Source organism: Crinia signifera, chromosome 7, assembly GCF_055691185.1.
Source record: "Crinia signifera chromosome 7, ASM5569118v1, whole genome shotgun sequence".
In the NCBI taxonomy this organism is placed as follows: Eukaryota; Metazoa; Chordata; class Amphibia; order Anura; family Myobatrachidae; genus Crinia; species Crinia signifera.
In genome coordinates this window covers 9,519,914-9,540,846 of record NC_139223.1, presented here as the reverse complement: position 1 = coordinate 9,540,846, position 20,933 = coordinate 9,519,914, and the positions used below count along the sequence as shown (strand labels likewise).

The 20,933-nt window shown below is 46.7% G+C and overlaps 1 protein-coding gene across 2 annotated transcripts in view; it reads left to right on the top strand.

Moving 5' to 3' along the window:
- Nucleotides 1-20,933, top strand: part of LOC146019742 (uncharacterized) — a 98,146-nt gene that overhangs the window by 53,630 nt on the left and 23,583 nt on the right. For both annotated transcript variants that reach the window (XM_083152269.1, XM_083152268.1), the window contains exons 2-3: nucleotides 19,911-20,037; nucleotides 20,339-20,409. In XM_083152269.1, coding sequence (XP_083008395.1) covers nucleotides 19,911-20,037; nucleotides 20,339-20,409 — 198 coding nt within the window. The remainder of the gene's footprint in view (nucleotides 1-19,910; nucleotides 20,038-20,338; nucleotides 20,410-20,933) is intronic.

The following is a 20,933-nucleotide window of genomic DNA, read 5'->3' as shown; positions in this document are numbered from 1 at the left end:
CAGGAACCGGGTCAGTTTGGAGTGCAAGGGTTGGAGTTAAGAACAACAGAGGCTGAGAAGGGAGATGGGGGCAACAAAATTAAGTGCAGAGGTGATGGTGGAGTTATAGAAGGAGGTCATTGGGTTGGAGCAGACCGCACTGGATAGAGAAGAAGGGAGTTTTGAGTGAGGATATGTTACCAGCCACCTCTGATGGGTCTGGGTAACTGCAGCCTGTTTCCTGTATGTGTCCTGTGTGCAGTCTCACCTGTCACATAATTAGGCCATTAGCACTCTGCCTCTGCCCAGCTGCAGTGACTCTCCTCATTTAGGGGTCCTGTCCTTCGTAGCCATCCTAATTGGATACTGTGTCCTATATAACCCAGCATGTACTAGTCTCCATGCTGGTTATACTCAGTCTATCCTAGGGTGACCAACTATACAATGGGCCAACCCGGGACAGGTGGTCTGAGTCTGGTTCACGGATGTTAGGATCCGCCTCCAGCGGATCTGTGTTATGCGCAGATTCACATATTCTGTGTGTAGTTTCATGTTCTCCCTGGATTCTGCTCCCTGGGTTTATCCCAGCCTGTGTGTGTGTGTACTCGCTGGTGGCATCCAGTGGTCAGCCTGGGCCATTGCAGGTTACTTTCAGTGCTGTGTGTTCTGGACTCAGGTGTCTTGATTAGGCTCCTAGCCTGCAGTGCTCACCTTTAGGCAATGTGTAATCAGCACCACATTGTGCTCACTATAAAGACTCTCTGCTCACACACTCCGGTGCCAGTTATAGTATTCAGTTGCATTGTTCAGTTCGTTGTAGTCCACTCTGTCCTGCTTCAGTCAGCGTTCTGTCAGCCTATGTCAGAGTGTGTTCCTGGTCCTGGTTCCTGTTGGGAGCCTTCCTATTGCTCCACGCCTGTCCTGCCCTGCCTGGTTTGGTCCTGCTGTGTCTGGGATTCAGCTTGTCTGCCCGGCTGTACACTCATCTGCCCAAGAGATCTGCAAGTGGTGGTCTGGGACTCCGTCATCTTCTCAGATAAGTCAGGGGTTACCCTGTCTTTCTCCTTACGCAGTTTTGACACACGGTGTCACTGGGCATGATAGTCATTTCTTTATATAACATCTCATTAGCATTGTTGCCATTTCATTATATAACATCTCATTAGCATTGTTGCCATTTCATTGTATATCATCCCACTTGCATTGTTACCAGTCAGTGTCACCTGCTCAGCCTTATTACTTCTTTGGGCTTCTGGGAGTTCCCCGGTATAGGGATTTAGTTAGCTTTTTCCCCTTGCTTTCTCCTGGCCTCGGCGGACGTGTTGTCATTTCCTAAGACCTGCCTGTAGCGGAGTGGGGCGGACCTAATTCGCCCTTCAGCCGAGACGGGCCCAGGTGAAGCCTAGCACCGCACACGTCCGTCGATTCCAGTCAGAGGCAACGGAGTTAGGGTACCGGGGATACTCCCAGAATCCTTACATTATAACTGGCCCTAACAGATAAACTCTGGAGCTGAGTTCTACCCTCTCAGTCCAGCAGTTTTTTTTTGCCTTGTCACAGTCTTGTCTTGTCACAGTATTTTTTGCCCTGTCTCAGTTGTTGTGTCATAGTCTTTTGCACAGTAACCTTGCACGGCCATATCATGCAGGCCATGCAAGAGTCATTAGCGGCCCTAAATCTGGCATTTAATACCTTTAAATCTGGGCGGTTGGAGATTTTGCAGCAGTCCCTACTGCAGCTGCAAAAACTCCTCACTGAAATATTTCTGATCCTTCCCGAGGTCACTGGGGTTAATTCAGCCCCTAATGAGACCCTGTCTAAAGAGTTATTAGGCAGCGAGTCCATAAACCCGGAGGTTCAGGAGAAGCATAAAAGTGTTCTACGGCCAAAACTTTCGCTGGAGGAGCGTCAGCGGCGTAGAGACCTGAATTTATGCTTGTACTGTGGAGATTCAGGCCACTATCTCCAGGCTTGCGGATTGTGCAGGCCTGGTGGTGGCGATAGGGTGTCTCCTCTGGCCAAGTCAGGGCAGGTTGTCAGATCTATGCCTGTCTTCACTGTGGCAGAGGAGCGCTCTGAGTCTCCCAGTAAAAGCACTCTGTTTAATACCGTTGGTCTAAGTGCTGGGAGACCTCATTTTGAGTTTAAGAATCAGCAGAGGAGGTGCTCGCCGCATGATGGTATTTCTGCTCACATTAAGCCAGAGTTGCAAACCCTTAAGGGGAAAGCCCAGGTGATTGACTCAGATGCCGGGGGCTCGCCGAGCCGGTCAGATGCCGGGGGCCCGCCGAGCCGGTCAGATGCCGGGGGCCCGCCGAGCCGGTCAGATGCCGGGGGCCCGCCGAGCCGGTCAGATGCCGGGGGCCCGCCGAGCCGGTCTGATCCTGGGGGCCCGCCGAGCCGGTCTGATGCCGGGGGCCCGCCGAGCCGGTCTGATGCCGGGGGCCCGCCGAGCCGGTCTGATGCCGGGGGCCCGCCGAGCCGGTCTGATGCCGGGGGCCCGCAGAGCCGGTCAGATGCCGGGGGCCCGCTGAGCCGGTCAGATGCCGGGGGCCCGCTGAGCCGGTCAGATGCCGGGGGCCCAAGGGCCGAAGCCCTGAGTGGGGTTCAAGCCGGTGTCGCCCCAGAAGGGGTTCAAGCCGGTGTCGCCCCAGAAGGGGTTCAAGCCGATGTCGCCCCAGAAGGGGTTCAAGCCGGTGTCGCCCCAGAAGGGGTTCAAGCCGGTGTCGCCCCAGAAGGGGTTCAAGCCGGTGTCGCCCCAGAAGGGGTTCAAGCCGGTGTCGCCCCAGAAGGGGTTCAAGCCGGTGTCGCCCCAGAAGGGGTTCAAGCCGGTGTCGCCCCAGAAGGGGTTCAGGCCGATGCAGCCCCAAAGGGGGGTCAGGCCTGTGTCGAGGCCGCAGCCCCGAGTGGGGGCCCGGAGGCCGCAGCCCCGAGTGGGGGCCCGGAGGCCGCAGCCCCGAGTGGGGGCCCGGAGGCCGCAGCCCCGAGTGGGGGCCCGGAGGCCGCAGCCCCGAGTGGGGGCCCGGAGGCCGCAGCCCCGAGTGGGGGCCCGAAGCCTCAGTTTGTAGCCCCAAGTGGGGGCCCACAGTCACAGTTGGTAGCCCCGAGTGGGGGCCCACAGTCACAGTTGGTAGCCCCGAGTGGGGGCCCACAGTCACAGTTGGTAGCCCCGAGTGGGGGCCCACAGTCACAGTTGGTAGCCCCGAGTGGGGGCCCACAGTCACAGTTGGTAGCCCCGAGTGGGGGCCCACAGTCACAGTTGGTAGCCCCGAGTGGGGGCCCACAGTCACAGTTGGTAGCCCCGAGTGGGGGCCCACAGTCACAGTTGGTAGCCCCGAGTGGGGGCCCACAGCCACAGTTTGTCACTGACTCTAATGAGGTCCCTAAAATTAAAGCCTCAAGTGCCATAACCCCAGCTATGCAGTCTTATCAGTCAGGTGATGATAAAGCCAATTGTGACTCTTTGGATGATATCTCTACATCTCTAGTCTTTGATGGGGACTTAGCCCAATTTGTTGCACTCGCTAACCACTATGTCTCCATTATGGAGTCCAGACCATTTTTAGGTATCACTTCTGATAATATTGTGTCCTATATGATCTACTCCTTCAGAGGGAAGCCTTCCAAATGGGCGTTCAAATTGATTAATGCTGAAGATCCCCTTCTTAAGGATTTCCGGGCATTTAGTGATGCTGTAGTGAAAAATGTTGGTCCCAATAAAAGTGGTTCAGATGCCTCTGGGCCGACCATCTTGTCTGCAGAGACTCCATGTTTAGGAGAGTCAATACAAAGGGCCCAGCCCATAGCTATTGCCTTGACTGCAGGATGTGCTTTTCTATCTTCCTTTCAGAGCCATTCAAAGAGAAGGAAAAAGAAGAATAAGCACTGACCTTTTGCTTTGTCCTGTTTGTCATATCTGTTTGTCTGGTCTTGTTGTGTCCGAAGGCCACCTTCAAGAGGGGGGCAGTGTTACAAGCTGTAGTCGCAGCTTGTTCCTGTTTGTTGGTTGATACCCCCCATGCCAGGGGTTGGTATTCTCCATGTAGTGGAGAACCTGGTATTGGGGTCCCTTGACCCCTCTTCAAGGGGGGGGTACTGTTAGGATCCGCCTCCAGCGGATCTGTGTTATGCGCAGATTCACATATTCTGTGTGTAGTTTCATGTTCTCCCTGGATTCTGCTCCCTGGGTTTATCCCAGCCTGTGTGTGTGTGTACTCGCTGGTGGCATCCAGTGGTCAGCCTGGGCCATTGCAGGTTACTTTCAGTGCTGTGTGTTCTGGACTCAGGTGTCTTGATTAGGCTCCTAGCCTGCAGTGCTCACCTTTAGGCAATGTGTAATCAGCACCACATTGTGCTCACTATAAAGACTCTCTGCTCACACACTCCGGTGCCAGTTATAGTATTCAGTTGCATTGTTCAGTTCGTTGTAGTCCACTCTGTCCTGCTTCAGTCAGCGTTCTGTCAGCCTATGTCAGAGTGTGTTCCTGGTCCTGGTTCCTGTTGGGAGCCTTCCTATTGCTCCACGCCTGTCCTGCCCTGCCTGGTTTGGTCCTGCTGTGTCTGGGATTCAGCTTGTCTGCCCGGCTGTACACTCATCTGCCCAAGAGATCTGCAAGTGGTGGTCTGGGACTCCGTCATCTTCTCAGATAAGTCAGGGGTTACCCTGTCTTTCTCCTTACGCAGTTTTGACACACGGTGTCACTGGGCATGATAGTCATTTCTTTATATAACATCTCATTAGCATTGTTGCCATTTCATTATATAACATCTCATTAGCATTGTTGCCATTTCATTGTATATCATCCCACTTGCATTGTTACCAGTCAGTGTCACCTGCTCAGCCTTATTACTTCTTTGGGCTTCTGGGAGTTCCCCGGTATAGGGATTTAGTTAGCTTTTTCCCCTTGCTTTCTCCTGGCCTCGGCGGACGTGTTGTCATTTCCTAAGACCTGCCTGTAGCGGAGTGGGGCGGACCTAATTCGCCCTTCAGCCGAGACGGGCCCAGGTGAAGCCTAGCACCGCACACGTCCGTCGATTCCAGTCAGAGGCAACGGAGTTAGGGTACCGGGGATACTCCCAGAATCCTTACAACGGACACCCCTGATATATATATATATATATATATATATATATATATATATATATATATATATATATATATATATGGAAACGTCCTGTGTGTGATCCCAAGCGGGTAACAGAACTGACAGCACCAGTCATAAAAGATCCAATTCAAATAAAGGAATGCAGGTTTAATAGATCCAGCTCACAATAATCCGGAGCATAAATGGACACCCAACAGGCAGATACAATGTTAATACATTACTCGTCTCCTCGACGGCCGTTTCGGTGCATGGCACCTTCATCAAGAGGGGTCATCAAGACACTGAACTCAGGACCTAAAATTTAAAGGGTATCCGATGACATACTCACCTGGCGGCACTCAGATCATCAACCTCAGGTGCAGCGGTCGCACACTCCAATCCCCTCTCGCGCCGCAGCAGAATGTACACAGCGTCACCCTGCACCGGAAGTACAGGCGGCGGTGTGGAACCAATCCACCGCGCGCAGCATAGAGGGAAGGAGAAGTGGTTCCACTGTCCCCGGAAGTGACCGGGTCGCAAGGCGGTTGTCATGGTAACCAACCCACATTTACAATACGTGCTATAAAGTAATCAATTAACCATATTAGATATAGATAAACACTACTGTGGGAAGACATAGAAACTGTGTATAAAATAAAGAAAAATTAACGAGTCAGAGAATGAAAGATTGATATATGCATGTGCACAATGCGTACCTGTAGTTCCCTTACATCAGGGAGCAGGTGACCGATGTGTATACACGCATAAATGCACAATCAATCAATACTGAACATAGGTACAGTAAACAATCACAAAGGCTAACCAACATCTATAAGCAAATAAATCAGTTGGAGCGGTGCATCAATGAAATAAAGTATATGACTATATAACCATAACGGCACATAATATACTAAAATCAATTCATCAGATAAATGGAGCAAAAGAGAACTCCTCATTAAGACCCAACGGTCTCATACAATTGAGTTCGTAAATCCAATAGCATTCTTTCTTCATTAGAAGACCATGCCTATCCCCACCTAGCCTCAGGGGGGGCACATGTTCCAATGGCATGATTGCAAAGTCTTTTATGGAATGTCCACAATTGACAAAATGACGCGCCACCGGCGGCGTACTTGCTTCCATCTTTTGATACGCTTTATTGATCGAAGACCTATGTACTCCAATGCGCTCCTTGAGCATTCGCATGGTTTTGCCCACGTAGATCTTATTACATGGGCATTTGATCAAGTAGACCACGTATTTGGTCTCACAGTCCATCGGATGTTTAAGAATGTATCTCTTGCCTGTGGTTGGGTGTATAAATACTTTAGTCTTGATCATATAACGGCAGTTGACACAACCAGTACAGTTTTGGGAGCCGGCAGGCCTAGAGAGCCACCTTTTTGTGTGGTCTATCTTAGGGCTGATATCAGAAAACGTCAGTTGATCCTTAAAATTCTGACTTCTCTTGAAACAGAAAAGAGGTGGACACCGACATACATTTCCCATAATTGGGTCGGTCCGCAGGATATGCCAATGATTGAGAATGGATTCCTTTATGGCCTTTGATGCCACAGAGTACGTGGTGGCAAAATGTAACCTCTGTTCTTTCTCCTCCCTTATTTTGGGGGACAATAGATCAGCCCTTTGGAGACCCTTGCATTTGACTCTGGCCTCTTCGACCTCTTTGGGGTCATACTGCCGGTCAATGAACTGGTTACACATGGTGTTTAAAGCACTGTCCAAGGCAACTGGATCAGACGTGATGCGTACTGCTCTCAGGAGTTGGGAGTACGGCAGGCCGCGTTTCAGCGGCTGGGGGTGGAAACTGGTAGCAAGCAAAAGTGTATTTTTATCTGTGGGTTTTTTGAAGAGTGATGTTACAAGTGCACCATTTTTGATGGTAATAAGCACATCCAAGAAGTGCAGAGCGTCTGCGCTATAATTGGATGTGAACCTAATGTTCCCTGGAATAGAGTTCAGAAGGTTAACAAATTCATTGAGAAGTGCCTCAGTGCCAGTCCAAATAAAAAACAAATCATCAATGTATCTAAAATAACAATTAATGAATTTGGAAAAAATAGGATTTGAATGAATGTGCTGTTTCTCATATTGGAACATAAAAAGATTGGCGTACGATGGGGCCATGTTGGACCCCATCGCCGTCCCACGGCGTTGCAGAAAAAAACCGTTATCGAACAAAAAATAATTTTTGTTAAGAACTAATTCCAATAGTAACAGCAAAAAATCAATAGGTGGACCTTTATAAAATGGACTGACACTGAGACACTCCCGCACCGCTCCAATGCCCTCGTGATGAGCAATGTTGGTGTAAAGGCTGGTGACATCAAGTGTCACCAGCAAACACCCCTCAGTTGGACGACCAAACTTGATAAGTTTATTCAGAAAATCGGTGGTGTCACGTAGATAGTAGGGACTCTCTTGCACCACCGGTTGCAAGAAAAAGTCGATGTATTGTGACACCGGCTGACTAATGGAGCCCATAGACGAAATAATGGGCCTCCCAGGCGGAGAGACCAAAGACTTGTGTACTTTGGGCAAACTGTAGAGTAAGGGAATAATAGGAAATTCCTGTGTAAGGAAACCACTGGTTGCTTCGTCAATCCAACAATTAGCCAAACCCATCCCTATAACTGCATCAAATTCTTTTTTATATTTATGGGTAGGGTCATAGGTAAGCTTAAGGTAGCAATCAGTGTCACTCAACTGGCTTTTAATTTCGCCAGTATAATATTCCCTCTCCAGTATTACCACCCCCCCGCCTTTGTCGGCGGGGCGGATGATAATATCTGGGTTTTCACGCAAAGATTTTATGGCCTGTTGTTCAGCCTTGGTAAGGTTAGAATAATACCTGGCAGGTTTTTTCAGTACAGGCAAGATATCCTGTTTGACCAGGCGCATGAAGGTGTCAATGGAGGCATTAGGAGAAGGGGGGTCAAAATCACTCTTAACACGAAAGGGCGAGGGTTCTTTAACAGAAATACTCTTAGGTTGTCTAAGAAAATAATCTTTGAGGCGTAACTGCCTATGAAACCGAAAAAGCTCAGTCTCACACTCAAAGGGTTTCTGCTTGTGCGTCTGAACAAAGGATAAACCTCTGTTCAAGATGGACACCTCGGCCTCCGTGGGAGTATAAGATGAGAGGTTGAAGATCATTACTTCTGATCCCCTCTCTTGCCTCTTCCCTTTTGTGTATTTGTGCTTTTGTGTATTTGTGTATATATATATACAGGTCGAGTATACCGTATCCGAATATCCGTTATCCGAATTATTCCGAAAACCAGACATTCCACAAAGTGAAATTTTTTATTTTTTTTTGCTAAAAACTCACTGGGGACATTTGTAACAGCATCACTGGGGTCATGATATGTAACTGGCACTATATATGTGCAAGACAATGATTGCTTGGCATTCAAATTCAGTGCTGAGATAGTACACACATTTTGTTTCACGTTTTGAAACCTTGTTTTTTAAAAAAATAAAATATATTTGTGTGTATTTTATGTGGTAATAAAATATATTTGTGTGTATATTATGTGTTTATACAGCATACATGCAAGATACTTCAAAATACATCATTGGAATATTAAAATATTCCGAAATACGGAATAATCCGTTATCCAAAATTCTCCTGGTCCCGAGCATTTTGGATAAGGGATATATATATATATATATATATATATATATATATATATATATATATATATATATATATATATATATATATATATATATATATATATATGTGTATATATATACATATATATATATATATAGTTTTCCAGAGGGCGCTAACCAATATCAAACAAGTACAGATCGGTTTTAACCGTTTAATATAAAAGTGGAAAAATCCTTATTGGGGTATCACAAATACATCTAATATACACATACAAATAAAACTACTTAATACAGGAAATGGCACATATGCTTGTACAGATTCACATGAATATTTTCTACTGAATTGAACAATATTCATGTGAACCTGTACAAGCATATGTGCCATTTCCTGTATTAAGCAGTTTTATTTGTATGTGTATATTAGATGTATTTGTGATACCCCAATAAGGGTTTTTTCCACTTTAATATTAAACGGTTAAAACCGATCTGTACTTGTTTGATATTGGTTACCGCCCACTGGAAAACCCCCCTTTTCCCATTTCTATTCTGGGTCTTGTCTAACAGAGGACCCCCCAGAGGTGCTGCTCCCTCTTTCTGCAGCGCAGAAAGGGTTCCCCCAATTTGCTATATATATATATATATATATATATATATATATATATATATATATATATATATATATATATATATATATATATATATGAGCCCTCTGACGAAGTCCGTTGATGACGAAACGCGTTGGAGCGTGGCCTAGCGTCGACCTGCTGTTTTGAACTGTTGTGAGTGTAACCTCTCCACCACTTTGTGAGAATCACAAATCCACGCTGTGAAACACTGCGGTTGTGACAACCGTCAGTAAGGGTACGTTACCCATTGCTTTTATGTGTTCTTAAAAAGCTATTTTACTTCAATAAATTTCCAAACATATTGCACTATGGAGCGCTCCTTTGCTTGTTGTTGTTATATATATATATATATATATATATATATATATATATATATATATATATATATATATATAAATTGGGAAGCCTTGCATTGGTGGGGCCGTGGGGTGGGGGGCACTTTGGAGCGGGCACCTGGAAGCACTTTGCAGAGAAGGTGGTGACACTGACAGCGGGGAGTCGGGACCAGGGAGCGAACTGCAATGATGGCATACAGTAACATAGTAATTAACTTTTTTTTTCTCACCCGGCCCGGTCATCCATTTAGCATACGCTTGTTGTGTCCAGTCCAGATGCCGGGGAGACAGTGGCGCACGTTGAGTCGTCAGGCCGGCCGCCGCGCCAATGCTACCCTGACTGGTGCCCGCCCACCCTGCACTGCATTACTGGGAGTGTGGGAGGGGACGCGGTCACGCGGCGGCCACACTAACTAATGGTGGGGAGGCGCTGAGGTGGGCGCTCCACACCATTGGTTAGTGCGGCTGCCGCGTCCCCTCCCACAGTCCCAGTAATGCCGTGCGCAGCAGTGTTGAGCTGCAAAGCAGTGCTGGCCAGCCCTAAAACCGGGACTTTCCGCGTCCCGGGATGGGTATGCCCGGGATGCGGGATGTTAGGGCTACAAAACGGGACAGTCCCGGCAAAACCGGGACGGTTGGTCACCCTAGTCTATCCTGACAAATTTTGATGAACCTTGTAGCGTGTGTGTTCCTGTCTGTCTAGAACTGATGCTGTATTCTCCAGCTACTGTATTTACAGCATCAGTTTTTGTCCTGTCTGCTACCGGATCTGCTCCTCAGCTGTGTCTCTGTATATAGTTATTATATCAGTACAGCCACATATGTGCAGTGTAGTATACTGAGGTCACTAACTGCTTACACTGACAATACGTCACCATCAGGGTCTGCCGACTGTAAGCAGACACAGGAACAGTGTGTGATGTTCCTGCATTATATCAGTACAGTCGCATATGTGCAGTGTAGTATACTGAGGTCACTAACTGCTGGCGGCATCAATACGTCACCATCAGGGTCTGCCGACTGTAAGCAGACACAGCAACAGTGTGTGATGTTCCTGTATTATATCAGTACAGCCGCATATGTGCAGTGTAGTATGCTGTGGTCACTGACTGCTTACACTGACAATACATCACCATCAGTGTCTGCCGACTGTAAGCAGACACAGGAACAGTGTGTGATGTTCTGTATTATATCAGTACAGCCGCATATGTGCAGTGTAGTATACTGTGGTCACTGACTGCTTACACTGACAATACGTCACCATCAGGGTCTGCTGACTGTAAGCAGACACAGCAACAGTGTGTGATGTTCCTGTATTATATCAGTACAGCCGCATATGTGCAGTTTAGTATACTGAGGTCACTAACTGCTGGCGGCATCAATACGTCACCATCAGGGTCTGCCGACTGTAAGCAGACACAGCAACAGTGTGTGATGTTCCTGTATTATATCAGTACAGCCGCATATGTGCAGTGTAGTATGCTGTGGTCACTGACTGCTTACACTGACAATACGTCACCATCAGGGTCTGCGGACTGTAAGCAGACACAGCAACAGTGTGTGATGTTCTGTATTATAACAGTACAGTCGCATATGTGCAGTGTAGTATACTGTGGTCACTGACAATACGTCACTATCAGGGTCTGCCGACTGTAAGCAAACACAGGAACAGTGTGTGATGTTCCTGTATTATATCAGTACAGCCGCATATGTGCAGTGTAGTATACTGTGGTCACTGACTGCTTACACTGACAATACGTCACCATCAGGGTCTGCTGACTGTAAGCAGACACAGGAACAGTGTGTGATATTCCTGTATTATATCAGTACAGCCGCATATGTGCAGTGTAGTATACTGCGGTCACTGACTGCTTACACTGACAATACGTCACCATCAGGGTCTGCCGACTGTAAGCAAACACAGGAACAGTGTGTGATGTTCCTGTATTATATCAGTACAGCCGCATATGTGCAGTGTAGTATACTGCGGTCACTGACTGCTTACACTGACAATACGTCACCATCAGGGTCTGCCGACTGTAAGCAGACACAGGAACAGTGTGTGATGTTCCTGTATTATATCAGTACAGCCACATATGTGCAGTGTAGTATAATGTGGTCACTGACTGCTTACACTGACAATACGTCACCATCAGGGTCTGCCGACTGTAAGAAGACACAGGAACAGTGTGTGATGTTCCTGTATTATATCAGTACAGCCGCATATGTGCAGTGTAGTATATTGCGGTCACTGACTGCTTACACTGACAATATGTCACCATCAGGGTCTGCCGACTGTAAGCAGACACAGGAACAGTGTGTGATGTTCCTGTATTACATCAGTACAGCCCCATATGTGCAGTGTAGTATACTGTGGTCACTGACTGCTTACACTGACAATACGTCACCATCAGGGTCTGCTGACTGTAAGCAGACACAGGAACAGTGTGTGATGTTCCTGTATTATATCAGTACAGCCACATATCTGCAGTGTAGTATACTGCGGTCACTGACTGCTTACACTGACAATACGTCACCATCAGGGTCTGCCGACTGTAAGCAGACACAGGAACAGTGTGTGATGTTCCTGTATTATATCAGTACAGCCGCATATGTGCAGTGTAGTATACTGTGGTCACTGACTGCTTACACTGACAATACGTCACCATCAGGGTCTGCCGACTGTAAGCAGACACAGGAACAGTGTGTGATGTTCCTGTATTATATCAGTACAGCCGCATATGTGCAGTGTAGTATACTGTGGTCACTAACTGCTTACACTGACAATACGTCACCATCAGGGTCTGCCGACTGTAAGCAGACACAGGAACAGTGTGTGATGTTCCTGTATTATATCAGTATAGCCGCATATGTGCAGTGTAGTATACTGCGGTCACTAACTGCTGGCAGCATCAATACGTCACCATCAGGGTCTGCCGACTGTAAGCAGACACAGGAACAGTGTGTGATGTTCCTGTATTATATCAGTACAGCCGCATATGTGCAGTGTAGTATACTGTGGTAACTGACTGCTTACACTGACAATACATCACCATCAGGGTCTGCGGACTGTAAGCAGACACAGGAACAGTGTGTGATGTTCTGTATTATATCAGTACAGCCGCATATGTGCAGTGTAGTATACTGTGGTCACTGACTGCTTACACTGACAATACGTCACCATCAGGGTCTGCTGACTGTAAGCAGACACAGGAACAGTGTGTGATGTTCCTATATTATATCAGTACAGCCGCATATGTGCAGTGTAGTATACTGCGGTCACTGACTGCTTACACTGACAATACGTCACCATCAGGGTCTGCCGAATGTAAGCAGACACAGGAACAGTGTGTGATGTTCCTGTATTATATCAGTACAGCCACATATGTGCAGTGTAGTATACTGTGGTCACTGACTGCTTACACTGACAATACGTCACCATCAGGGTCTGCCGACTGTAAGCAGACATAGGAACAGTGTGTGATGTTCCTGTATTATATCAGTACAGCCGCATATGTGCAGTGTAGTATACTGCGGTCACTGACTGCTTACACTGACAATACGTCACCATCAGGGTCTGCCGACTGTAAGCAGACACAGGAACAGTGTGTGATGTTCCTGTATTATATCAGTACAGCCGCATATGTGCAGTGTAGTATACTGTGGTCACTAACTGCTTACACTGAAAATACGTCACCATCAGGGTCTGCCAACTGTAAGCAGACACAGGAACAGTGTGTGATGTTCCTGTATTATATCAGTATAGCCGCAAATGTGCAGTGTAGTATACTGTGGTCACTGACTGCTTACACTGACAATACGTCACCATCAGGGTCTGCTGACTGTAAGCAGACACAGGAACAGTGTGTGATGTTCCTATATTATATCAGTACAGCCGCATATGTGCAGTGTAGTATACTGCGGTCACTGACTGCTTACACTGACAATACGTCACCATCAGGGTCTGCCGAATGTAAGCAGACATAGGAACAGTGTGTGATGTTCCTGTATTATATCAGTACAGTCGCATATGTGCAGTGTAGTATACTGTGGTCACTGACAATACGTCACCATCAGGGTCTGCCGACTGTAAGCAGACACAGGAACAGTGTGTGATGTTCCTGTATTATATCAGTACAGCCCCATATGTGCAGTGTAGTATACTGCGGTCACTGACTGCTTACACTGACAATACGTCACCATCAGGGTCTGCCGACTGTAAGCAGACACAGGAACAGTGTGTGATGTTCCTGTATTATATCAGTACAGCCGCATATGTGCAGTGTAGTATACTGTGGTCACTGACTGCTTACACTGACAATACATCACCATCAGGGTCTGCTGACTGTAAGCAGACACAGTAACAGTGTGTGATGTTCCTGTATTATATCAGTACAGCCGCATATGTGCAGTGTAGTATACTGAGGTCACTGACTGCTTACACTGACAATACGTCACCATCAGGGTCTGCCGACTGTAACTAGACACAGTAACAGTGTGTGATGTTCCTGTATTATATCAGTACAGCCCCATATGTGCAGTGTAGTATACTGTGGTCACTAACTGCTTACACTGACAATACGTCACCATCAGGGTCTGCCGACTGTAAGCAGGCACAGGAACAGTGTGTGATATTCTGTAATATATCAGTACAGCCGCATATGTGCAGTGTAGTATGCTGTGGTCACTGACTGCTTACACTGACAATACGTCACCATCAGGGTCTGCCGACTGTAAGCAGACACAGGAACAGTGTGTGATGTTCCTGTATTATATCAGTACAGCCGCATATGTGCAGTGTAGTATACTGTGGTCACTGACTGCTTACACTGACAATACATCACCATCAGGGTCTGCTGACTGTAAGCAGACACAGGAACAGTGTGTGATATTCCTGTATTATATCAGTACAGCCGCATATGTGCAGTGTAGTATACTGCGGTCACTGACTGCTTACACTGACAATACGTCACCATCAGGGTCTGCCAACTGTAAGCAGACACAGGAACAGTGTGTGATGTTCCTGTATTATATCAGTACAGCCACATATCTGCAGTGTAGTATACTGCGGTCACTGACTGCTTACACTGATAATACGTCACCATCAGGGTCTGCCGACTGTAAGCAGACATAGGAACAGTGTGTGATGTTCCTGTATTATATCAGTACAGTCGCATATGTGCAGTGTAGTATACTGCGGTCACTGACTGCTTACACTGACAATACGTCACCATCAGGGTCTGCTGACTGTAAGCAGACACAGGAACAGTGTGTGATATTCCTGTATTATATCAGTACAGCCGCATATGTGCAGTGTAGTATACTGCGGTCACTGACTGCTTACACTGACAATACGTCACCATCAGGGTCTGCCAACTGTAAGCAGACACAGGAACAGTGTGTGATGTTCCTGTATTATATCAGTACAGCCGCATATGTGCAGTGTAGTATACTGCGGTCACTGACTGCTTACACTGACAATACGTCACCATCAGGGTCTGCCGACTGTAAGCAGACACAGGAACAGTGTGTGATGTTCCTGTATTATATCAGTACAGCCGCATATGTGCAGTGTAGTATACTGTGGTCACTAACTGCTTACACTGAAAATACGTCACCATCAGGGTCTGCCAACTGTAAGCAGACACAGGAACAGTGTGTGATGTTCCTGTATTATATCAGTATAGCCGCAAATGTGCAGTGTAGTATACTGTGGTCACTGACTGCTTACACTGACAATACGTCACCATCAGGGTCTGCTGACTGTAAGCAGACACAGGAACAGTGTGTGATGTTCCTATATTATATCAGTACAGCCGCATATGTGCAGTGTAGTATACTGCGGTCACTGACTGCTTACACTGACAATACGTCACCATCAGGGTCTGCCGAATGTAAGCAGACATAGGAACAGTGTGTGATGTTCCTGTATTATATCAGTACAGTCGCATATGTGCAGTGTAGTATACTGTGGTCACTGACAATACGTCACCATCAGGGTCTGCCGACTGTAAGCAGACACAGGAACAGTGTGTGATGTTCCTGTATTATATCAGTACAGCCCCATATGTGCAGTGTAGTATACTGCGGTCACTGACTGCTTACACTGACAATACGTCACCATCAGGGTCTGCCGACTGTAAGCAGACACAGGAACAGTGTGTGATGTTCCTGTATTATATCAGTACAGCCGCATATGTGCAGTGTAGTATACTGTGGTCACTGACTGCTTACACTGACAATACATCACCATCAGGGTCTGCTGACTGTAAGCAGACACAGTAACAGTGTGTGATGTTCCTGTATTATATCAGTACAGCCGCATATGTGCAGTGTAGTATACTGAGGTCACTGACTGCTTACACTGACAATACGTCACCATCAGGGTCTGCCGACTGTAACTAGACACAGTAACAGTGTGTGATGTTCCTGTATTATATCAGTACAGCCCCATATGTGCAGTGTAGTATACTGTGGTCACTAACTGCTTACACTGACAATACGTCACCATCAGGGTCTGCCGACTGTAAGCAGGCACAGGAACAGTGTGTGATATTCTGTAATATATCAGTACAGCCGCATATGTGCAGTGTAGTATGCTGTGGTCACTGACTGCTTACACTGACAATACGTCACCATCAGGGTCTGCCGACTGTAAGCAGACACAGGAACAGTGTGTGATGTTCCTGTATTATATCAGTACAGCCGCATATGTGCAGTGTAGTATACTGTGGTCACTGACTGCTTACACTGACAATACATCACCATCAGGGTCTGCTGACTGTAAGCAGACACAGGAACAGTGTGTGATATTCCTGTATTATATCAGTACAGCCGCATATGTGCAGTGTAGTATACTGCGGTCACTGACTGCTTACACTGACAATACGTCACCATCAGGGTCTGCCAACTGTAAGCAGACACAGGAACAGTGTGTGATGTTCCTGTATTATATCAGTACAGCCACATATCTGCAGTGTAGTATACTGCGGTCACTGACTGCTTACACTGATAATACGTCACCATCAGGGTCTGCCGACTGTAAGCAGACATAGGAACAGTGTGTGATGTTCCTGTATTATATCAGTACAGTCGCATATGTGCAGTGTAGTATACTGCGGTCACTGACTGCTTACACTGACAATACGTCACCATCAGGGTCTGCTGACTGTAAGCAGACACAGGAACAGTGTGTGATATTCCTGTATTATATCAGTACAGCCGCATATGTGCAGTGTAGTATACTGCGGTCACTGACTGCTTACACTGACAATACGTCACCATCAGGGTCTGCCAACTGTAAGCAGACACAGGAACAGTGTGTGATGTTCCTGTATTATATCAGTACAGTCGCATATGTGCAGTGTAGTATACTGTGGTCACTGACAATACGTCACCATCAGGGTCTGCCGACTGTAAGCAGACACAGGAACAGTGTGTGATGTTCCTGTATTATATCAGTACAGCCCCATATGTGCAGTGTAGTATACTGTGGTCATTGACTGCTTACACTGACAATACATCACCATCAGGGTCTGCCGAATGTAAGCAGACACAGGAACAGCATACCTCCCAACTGTCACGATTCCGTCGGGACAGTCCCGATTTTCGGGTCCTGTCCCGACGTCCCACCCGCGGCAGGCATTGTCCTGCGGGGGGTGGCAGTTGGGAGACCCCCCAATCTAGTAGAATAGACGCTGTGCGCATGCGCACAGCGTCTATTCTCGTATGAAAATGAGGTCGCGGCTAATTAGCATAAGCCGCGCCCTCATTTGCATACGCCCCGCCCCCTTTTCGGGCGAGTGTCCCTATTTCCTCCGGACTGAAGTTGTGAGGTATGGAATAGAGATGGGCAAAACGGCTCTTTTTGCGGACCCGACTCGACCCGGGTCGGTCACTGAAAAGATCTAGATCCTTTGGGCGGCTCTGCGGCTCAGTTTGTGTAAAAAAGACAGTTATTTATGGTTTGAGTTAGTGTACCATACCTCCCAACATGACCCTTTCCAGGAGGGACACAATGCTCTGTTTCTGGACTTCCCTCTTAATGTTTGATTGTTATTACCTGTGTGGAAACACCTTTCTTACCCATTTACCTGTTTAGAACAGGTAATAGCAATCATTCGTTAAGAGGGAAGTCCAGAAACAGAGCAAAGTCGTAGGTCAGAGATGGGGAACCTTTGGCCCTCCAGCTGTTGTTGGACTACACATCCCAGCATGCCCTGCTACAATTTGCTATTTGGCCATGATAACACTGTTGCAGGGAATGCTGGGATGTGTAGTCCAACAACAGCTGGGGCCAAAGGTTCTCTAACCCTGATCTAGGTGGTGCACTTAACATAGATTGTTTGCTCATTGCCAAACCCCCCCTCCCCCCCCAAATGAAAGTTAAAAGAAGGCCCCCTCCCCCTCCAAATTAAAGTTAAATGTACTACACAGCCCAGCAAACACAGATCTAGTAAAAAAAAAAAAAACACATGTGCACTGCCTAATTTATGTCTGTGTGTCTGTGTGTTCATACTTCTACTACACACCTTTCTGTGATACTACTGGTGAACTCAGGTGAAGCAATCTTGAAATGCCTGCCAGTGCCAATGCCTCTGCTCTGCTTAGTCTGCTGTTGATGTGTAGTCACCAGACCTCCCTCAGGGCTTCCAGATTCAGAAGAATCTAGATCTGCACGTGACACAGCAACAGCAGCAGCAGCACAAGCAGCCAATTAGAAGAAAATATCTCAGCTGCCAAAGGGGGCAGTGCTGAGCTCAAGCAATGCAATGTGCATTGTATTGTATGTAATGCTAAGCGAAACCGATCCGGATCACCATTTTGGGATCGGCGGCTCCCTCGTTCTTTTGATGGATCCGTTCAAAAGAACCGGATCGTTCGCGAACGACACATCTCTAGTATGGAACAGTGTGTGATGTTCCTGTATTATATCAGTACAGCCCCATATGTGCAGTGTAGTATACTGCGGTCACTGACTGCTTACACTGGCGGCAACAATACGTCACCATCAGGGTCTGCTGACTGTAAGCAAACAATATGGCTGCAGGCCAGGGTCAAATGTGGTATTACTGTATCTCCCGATCTATGTGTGTCTCTCTCTCTCTCTTTCTGTCCCTCTCCCTGTCATCTCTCTCTCCTATTTCTCTCCCTCACTTATTGCTCTCTTCTCTCACCTTCTCGTCTCTTTCCCTCACTTGTCTCTCTCTCTCTCTCTCTCTCTCTCTCTCTCTCTCTCTCTCTCTATGGGGCTAATTCTAGTTCACTCTTTCTGACAAAATCCTTCTTAGCTGGACAAAACCATATGCACTGCAGGTGGGGCAGATGTAACATGTGCAGAGAGAATTAGATTTGGTTGGGGTTTTACTTCAAAGTGAGATCTATATTGCAGTGTAAAAATAAAGCAGTCAGTATTTACCCTGCACAGAAACAAAATAACTAACCCAAATCTAATTCTCTCTGCACATGTTACATCTGCCCCACCTGCAGTGCACATGGTTTTGTCCATCTAAGAAGGATTTTGTCAGAATGAACTAGAATAAGGCCGTATGTCCCTCTCTCATCTCTCTCTCCCTCACTTATCTCTCTCTCATCTCTCCCCTTCACGTCTCTCTCCCTCACTTGTTTCTCATCCCTCTCACACACACTCTCCCTCATTACATTAGCATAAATAGTGTCTGGTGTGTAGGATTGGGTTATGGTATAAAGGGGCGATAGTCAAAAGGTCACCAATGTCCAGGTCAACCCGTAATGGTCAACATGTGGACATGGGGGACATAAACAAAAGGATGACACAAGCAAAATGTCGATATGACAATGGTTGACACAAGGAAAGGCCAGAATCAGTTTTTTGTTATTTTTTTTTGGGGGGGGGGGGGGTCAATTTATAGATTTTAGTACATTCAATTTGTGCACCTTGTCCCCTCTGCTACCACTGCATCCGGCACACGTTACCATTCCCAATCAAAGTCCACATAAATGGTAAACTATGAAAAAGTAAAAAGAATAACAATAATATTGACCTTTTCGTGTGTTTCATTGCCATGTCACCCCATGACTTGTGGCGCAATGGGGTAGGGCTAAAGCGAGCATTTGTCATGATGAAGGGGGCATGCTGGGTACCTCTGTGCACCACAGCAAAGAGTGTTGTGGTGGGATGGGGTGCGGGGAGAAGGGGAGGAGGGGGTTCTTGGTCACTGCTGAATGGGAAATGATTGTTATTTTGGTCCTATCTTATGTTGTACCAGGAAACTTCTTCCCTGTAGGCGAGTGTGTGGATTGGAAGGACAATTTTACTGATATGATGGCAAAGATGGAGAGATCGGAAATGGACCCAAATTACACAGACCTCATTGTTCCTGTGCTGGTTCATAGGTAAGTGATTTGTTACCTTTGGACTTTATACGGTTAGTGCCACCTAACCCTAACCATGACCCCTTCCGTCACTGTGCCCAGCCCACTTCTTAGTTCTGCCGCTTCAGGTGTTATATTTAATATCTGGACTTGCACCAACCTCATGCTGGATACAAAGTTTTGTCTGAAACAGATGAACTTCCACCCTCGTCCTACTTTATGGTCAAGCACAGAAGCTAACAATATTTTTGGCAGATATAAAAAGCAATAAAATAAAGTACAGGCCAGCTCCTAACTGTCACTTTTTATCTTCATTTCCTAGTGCCTCAGCCGTACTTGAAGGGGAAAAGCCAGAGATGAAGATATTTATCAATAACTGTGTAAAAATGACAGGTAACTGAAAGCTTTTCGTTGTTAATTAACTAAAATAATGATTGCATTAAGTAACATAATGAGAGGTGGTGTGTGCACGCTCTGGGGAAAGTGAGTGGAGCTTGCAACAAGAACTAGTATGCAACAGGAAATTACACTGTCTATAAGGGGGTACTGGGCTGGGTGGGAAGGGGGCATTGGCATGCTATAACACTAGGTTGAATGATGATGGACACGGTGGGGGAAATTTACTAAGAACACAAATACGAAAAATCGTATTTGTATTCTTAATACGAATGAATACGACTGGTGTATTTGTATTTTCATTCATATTCTGAAGGATAATTTACTAATCAGTCATATTTGACCGATTCGTATTATCCGATGATGTACTGATTCGTATTTTTTTCCTATACGGATTTGTATTTTAAAGGTTTTAGCCTGCATGGATCAGTCAGATCCGTGCAGGCTGCAGTGTAAAAAAAAAGTTTAAAAAAATGTTGTGGGGTCCCCCTCACGGCCGTAACCACTACCAGGCTCAAAGA